Here is a 5,957-nt window from a genome sequence, read left to right on the forward strand (position 1 = left end):
TTTCTCTGTTTGCCGAGGAGTCAACTGCCCGCAATTTTTCAGTTAGAGCATTGTATGGTGCTGTCTTTTTGTCTTGGTCACTATATTCTTCACTTTAATCTTCCAAAAACATGGGTGGTTTCTACATATTTCAATGAATTCACTAACAAACTCTCGAGAACACTGACGAGTTATCAGCCATTTTAATGCCCTGTGCGCACAAATTCAAACACTAGACTGAGCAAACAGCTCTTTCGCGCCAGATTTGCGGTGATCTCCTGTCCACACGCTCCAACTCGTTTGCGCAGATGTGGTTTGAACCCACAGATTTGAGAGGTTTCGCTCAAAGCTCCAACTCCAACTTCCAGGTTGGCACACAACTCAGGTTGGTGCAATTCTGCGCAACGTTCTTTCTGCGCAGATGTGATGTGCGCAGACAATTGCGCAGACAGATCGTTGCGTGTGGACGGGCCTTTAAATAAGTTCTTTTTTAAGTGTGAGCTAATACGTAAGCTGAATACTGTAGGTAAAATTCGAAGCTTAATTTCTTGTATGAATTTCAAATTTCATTTGACACAATATTGACAATTCAATCAGAAGTTAATTATCCTCTGCGGTGCGACGCGGTATCATATGCAATGAGGTTGTAGGTTATGTTGGCAAGTTTCAAGTGTGAATGGAGATCCTACTGATTGCTGTTGGCAACCGTGTTGGTGTGCTTAAGAATCTTTGATTTGCCGCCAAAAGATCCGCGGGGTGCAAGTGAAATACAGTAATTCAAAGTGTCTAGTGCGTAAAAGGCGGTCAGTAGAAATGATATAATTTCTTGATTCAGTGTAGTGAAAGTTTCGTATTGTAACGCGTACGATTTGTTATAGGCCCTGCCCTGTTGAAAATGGAGACGAATACAGATAATACAGCTGTCGAGAAGAAGGAAGAAGATATGAGCCCAAAGGAAAAGGCGTTTATGCTTCTTGCTCAGGGCAAAAGGCATTACCTCGTTAAAGATTACTTCGAAGCAGTGGGATGTCTGGCAACTGCGTGTGAACTATTGGCTGAAGTGTATGGTGAAGCTGCAAATGAGTGTGGCGATGCCTATTTCAGTTACGGAAAAGCGTTACTCGGCCTCGCAAGAGAAGAGAACGGTGTGCTAGGCGATGCTGTTGAAGAACGTGAAGATGAAGAGGAAGAGAACGAGCAGGAGGAACAAGAAGCTGGTGTGGAAGATAATTGTGAGAAGGAGGAATCTGCAAAACATGAAAATGAGAAAGTAGAAGATACTGCTGCGGATAGTGCTCCCACTGTAGATAGCGAACCTGTTGGTAGCGAGGATAATGTAGAGGTTGACGGTGAGAAAGATGAGGATGATGCTGAGACAGTGAGTAATCTGAAATTGGCGTGGGAAATGTTGGAACTCGTAAAAATTATTTTTCAGAGACAAGCTGACAGCGACCAAAACATTAAACTTAAACTTGCAGAAGTACACATGTATTTGGGCGAGATTGGCTTAGAATCCGAAAACTATACTTCAGCTATAGAAGATATAAATAGATGTTTAGAAATTAGAAAGAAACTTCTCAAAACCGATGATAGGTGTGTAGCGGAAACATTGTACCAGCTAGGCTTAGCTCATTCACTTGCAAGCAATTTCGACGAGTCTATAAAGTACTTTTCCGAAGCTGTTGAGGTGCTGGAAGAAAGAATTAAAATCCTGGAGCAGAGAAAGGACAGTGGCGGTGAAGTGGCGGAAGAATCCAAATCTGATGCATTTTATACTATAGACGGTGAAATCACAGAAATAAAGGCTTTACTGCCTGAGATTAAGGACAAAATTCAGGATATGAAAGACTTCAAAAATGAAACATTGAAGGCGATGTTTGAGAAGCGCTGTGAAGATCAGCAGGGAAGTTCTGGTCAGGCTGGTACTTCGTCTGCATCGTTATCAACATCAGCTGCATCCACCGAATCAAAGCCGGTGTCCAATATCACCCATTTAGTGAGGAAGAAGCGTAAGTTGGACTTGGATATGTCAGATAGTAAAAGGAGTAAAACAGAACCTGATCAAGATCTAGTGTAATCTACGTTCATTTGAAGAGACACAAATACCTGTTATTGCCATACCGCGTAGAGGACTGTAAATCACGTAATGCACAAAACGAAATCAGCATTTGACCTTACGATTATTGAAACATTCTTAGAACTGAAATTCAAATGCTGGTTTAACTTTTTTTGGTGCGAAATACGTATGGTAATGTATTCGTGTTCAAAAGAAAGAACATTGGTTACTCTCTGTCAAGACGTGGGTTAAATATGGCACACATTTGTTGAAATTGTAATTTAAAGGCAGGTGATTGTCTTGGCAGTTGAGTTATATGTAGTAGATTGGATGACTTAAATGTTTATAGAACTTAACATTACATTCAGAATGTTTGGTGAGTTAGTAAACAGATCTAGGACTCTATTAATTTTATATTGCCAAGAGGTGAAGTTTATTTTAATGCCAGTGTAGATCATAATTTAATAATATCCATGATCACATGTTGACTAAATGTATTCTGTAAGCTAAAATAGTGAAACTGATATGAGCAGACTGACAAAAATCTCATCCCTAGGAATAGTCTAAATCATATGGGCATTGCATTCATAGGTCTAGTAATTTTACTTCACAATATCAGCACTTAAAAAGTGCCTCACTTTACTAACTAGGGTGAATACAGATTGAGTTTTGTTATTTTCTGTGAAGAAGTCGAGTGTGTATTTATTTTCATAAGGTGTGTGTGTGTGTGTGTGTGTGTGTGTGTGTGTGTGTGTGTGTTTAGACATTTCAATGGTATGTGACTGACTGAAGAAACTAGTCAGGTCTCGTGCATGTTAACTTCATGAGAAACCCAAATTTGTTTGAAAACATATGAAATGTACTTTTTTAATGGGCAAATAAAGCTAATTTGTAAACCTTTTTAAATTTGTGCAAAGTCACTTTGGTGCTGTGAAGAGTGGTAAATTTCTTGTACAATATATTTACTTATGCATGCAGGGAGAAAAAATAGGAACAGCAAACATTTTGTATGTTTTTATATTTTATTTTTCTCTTAAAAATATGCCAACTTTTGAGTTAACACGGAAATGGGGCTTTGAATGTGAACATCCTTGGTGTACTATAAGCGAAGTAGCTGCCATGTAGCATTGATTTCAACATTAGATTATCAGTGTAAATGTTTGTTGGGGATGGTATCTTTCTTTCTGTGTTCTGAGAATTAACCCCATAGAGCCAGTAGGCCTAATGTCAGTGCTAGAGTTTAAAATGAGTTCTGAATTAGATTGCAACTCGACATATTCTAAGTTCAGTTAGAATTGAGGTAGTGTAAAAAATGTAGACCTGGTTGAGATTAAGGCACACATCCTGTGGACTGTTATCCTTACATTTGTTAGTGTAGTGTTGTATATGTTAGAACACACTAGTGCACTGTTGAGAAAAATTAAAGGTAGTGTGACACATTTTTTACAATATAACATGGAGAGAAAAGATGGCATATCATACACTGTTAGGATTAGCCTCTATGGACTATCTTGAAGTGAGACATTAATGTCCAACTTTGATTGACACTAAAATTCATGGCACAAGTTCCACATTGGACCTGTCCCCCCCCCGCCCCCTCTACCATTTATCGTAGGTCATTAAGCCTCTAGATAATTAATATGCATTGAGGTACTTCATGGAGATGTGTGTAATCTGATGCAGGGTTGCTGAATTTACCAGTAGTTTTCATTTTTGTTATGAAAAGTGCATTACATATGGCATAAATATAAACATTAAAGTATGCTACGGGCAGGTCAGTATGTTAGAGCCGTAATTATGTAGCATTCATTTTCATTGGCTTGTCAATTGTTAATTATGTTATCACCTTCCAACCTAACCTAGACCATGAGCTATGCTAATGGTCAATCTGTTAAAACAAACAAAATTTCAGGGAACGGGGATCTGATACCACCCAGTATCATAATATGCTATCACGCAGCCACAGTAGTGTGAAAGTTGTGTTTAGTTATTTGAATTTTGGGATCGTATGTGGCTTGTATATTTGTACTACTTAAATCAAATGTGGAGAGTTGTTTTTGTTTGTGTTACTTATTCCGGACTGCTGTTATGGGATTCCAAGTTCTTTGAATGATATAAATATTCTGTAAGATATTTTTCTCTGCTGATGAGACGTGTGTGCCTGTACTTTCTAAGCAATATAATTGTATATTTGTTACAGGGAGATCTGATCCTGAAAGTGAATGACGGGAGAGGCATTAATTTGTCAGTTTATCCACATCTTGTATATCACTGGCAAGGGAAAGCTTTAAGCAGAATGTTGCAGTATGTGAAGTACAGTAGATTGTAAATTGCACTTATATTGGAAGCTGCTGTATTAATTAATGTGAATGATATTCATTATTTTTATAGTATTTTTCTAATTACAGTTTTTGATACACTTAAAAATAAAATATTAATGGCAGGTGTACAGTTTCTGTCCTTAGGGCTCTACTTCAGGTGCAAATGTTTTATTTTTGTATCAGTTTTGTGTGGGATATAATTGTGCAGAAAAATTTCATAGCTGTGTATTCTGTTCTGAATGTGTTTCCTCATTTCTGATTTAGAGAACTAATAAAAGGCAAATTTGTATTTCTAGTGTGTGATCAATTATAGTGAGCACATTGTGGAAATGATCAAATATTACTTATATGTCCACTTGATTAGGAAGTGGAGGTGGGGAAGGGGGGGGGGAGAGAAAAGTTTGCTACTTAAAAAAGGTTGAGTCATTTGTGTCTTTGTAGAAGAAGAATGGTAAAGTTCTCTTTAACAGCAACTGTTATATGCTGAGTTGGGAGATAAGTCAAATGAAAGAACTTGGGATCTTGAACTAATCATTGAAATATGCATAGAAATGAGTGCTGTTGGACTAAAAGGGAGAGTGCAGTTGGAACAAAATGGAAGTGGGCATAGAGAAAGCTGAATGTGAGTGATGATTAATGAGAGAGAAATAACGAAGAAGCAATTATGCATTGTGAAAATGATCCCAGTTAGATTTAACTAAATGTAAATTAAATTAACTGTTACTTACTTGCCCACATGAGACATAAGTGATGTTATGGGCAACAGTTGTATTTGGGATGGAATGGGGCTCAAATTTCCATTGGGCAATAATTTTTTTTTTTCTTACTGTATGATAGACGAATGCTGATATGATAATTGCAGAAAGTGTTGCCAGTTCCCTTCCCCAATCTTTAACAAATTTTGTGTGTGTGTGTGTGTGTGTGTGTGTGTGTGTGTGTGTGTGTGTGTGTGTGTGTGTGTGTGTGTTGTATGCTTGCAGAGTCAGGTGGACGATATGTCTTCAGAGTTTTTTGCGAACCGTTCGAAAGCTAGAATCATGTGGCATATTATTTAACATGCAAAGTCTAAATGGTGTCATGTTGCTCACATTTTCTTGACCTGTAGGCTGTTTAGGGCAATGCTGGTTGAAAACTAAAGGCTACAATTGTCTCTTAAATACTGACAGCCTTGGCATTCAGTGTTGCTGTGCAATAACATCCATTAATGAACACTGTTTTGTATCAAGAAGATTTCGATTATGAGAAACATTTTGGCCATATTTTAAATTTCAAAATATTTTATATCATTGGCAAGTGACACTTTCTAGAACCAACCATGTAGACATTAACTTCTTGTTAATATGTTTAACAATTTGACTGCTGAATGGATAGTGATCTACGTTTCACCACCTGGCCGTGTCAGACCACATCGTCGGACAAGGCTCTGCCCTGGCCGTTGGCAGCCTGGTGGGAGATGGCATGTTAGTATGTGGTTAATACGTAGTGCTCCAATGCAAATATACATTTGAATAATGATGAAAACACAAGATTAAACTGCTTATACATAAGTCCTCAAATTGATACTATTATTTTATCTGCAGTCCACTCAAATGTCAATGTAG

The 5,957-nt window shown here is 37.8% G+C and overlaps 1 protein-coding gene across 3 annotated transcripts; it reads left to right on the forward strand.

Moving 5' to 3' along the window:
• The first annotated feature begins 403 nt into the window (after positions 1-403).
• On the forward strand, positions 404-4,645 carry LOC126267030 (nuclear autoantigenic sperm protein). 3 transcript variants are annotated; one of them, XM_049971814.1, is made up of 3 exons: positions 432-782; positions 858-1,988; positions 4,236-4,645. In XM_049971814.1, the coding sequence occupies exons 2-3, from the start codon at positions 875-877 to the stop codon at positions 4,259-4,261; spliced, it is 1,140 nt and encodes a 379-aa protein (XP_049827771.1). In that variant the 5' UTR covers positions 432-782; positions 858-874; the 3' UTR covers positions 4,262-4,645. The 3 variants fall into 3 exon arrangements, with proteins under 3 accessions (XP_049827770.1, XP_049827769.1, XP_049827771.1); XM_049971813.1 differs by having other exon boundaries at positions 404-1,988; XM_049971812.1 differs by having other exon boundaries at positions 428-782; positions 858-4,645.
• Positions 4,646-5,957: the final 1,312 nt, after the last annotated feature.

This window comes from Schistocerca gregaria, chromosome 4 (assembly GCF_023897955.1).
Source record: "Schistocerca gregaria isolate iqSchGreg1 chromosome 4, iqSchGreg1.2, whole genome shotgun sequence".
NCBI classification, from domain to species: Eukaryota; Metazoa; Arthropoda; class Insecta; order Orthoptera; family Acrididae; genus Schistocerca; species Schistocerca gregaria.

Bases quoted from the DNA above. Each gene is read 5' to 3' on its own strand.
- LOC126267030 (XM_049971812.1), top strand. From the start codon at position 875: ATGGAGACGAATACAGATAATACAGCTGTCGAGAAGAAGGAAGAAGAT.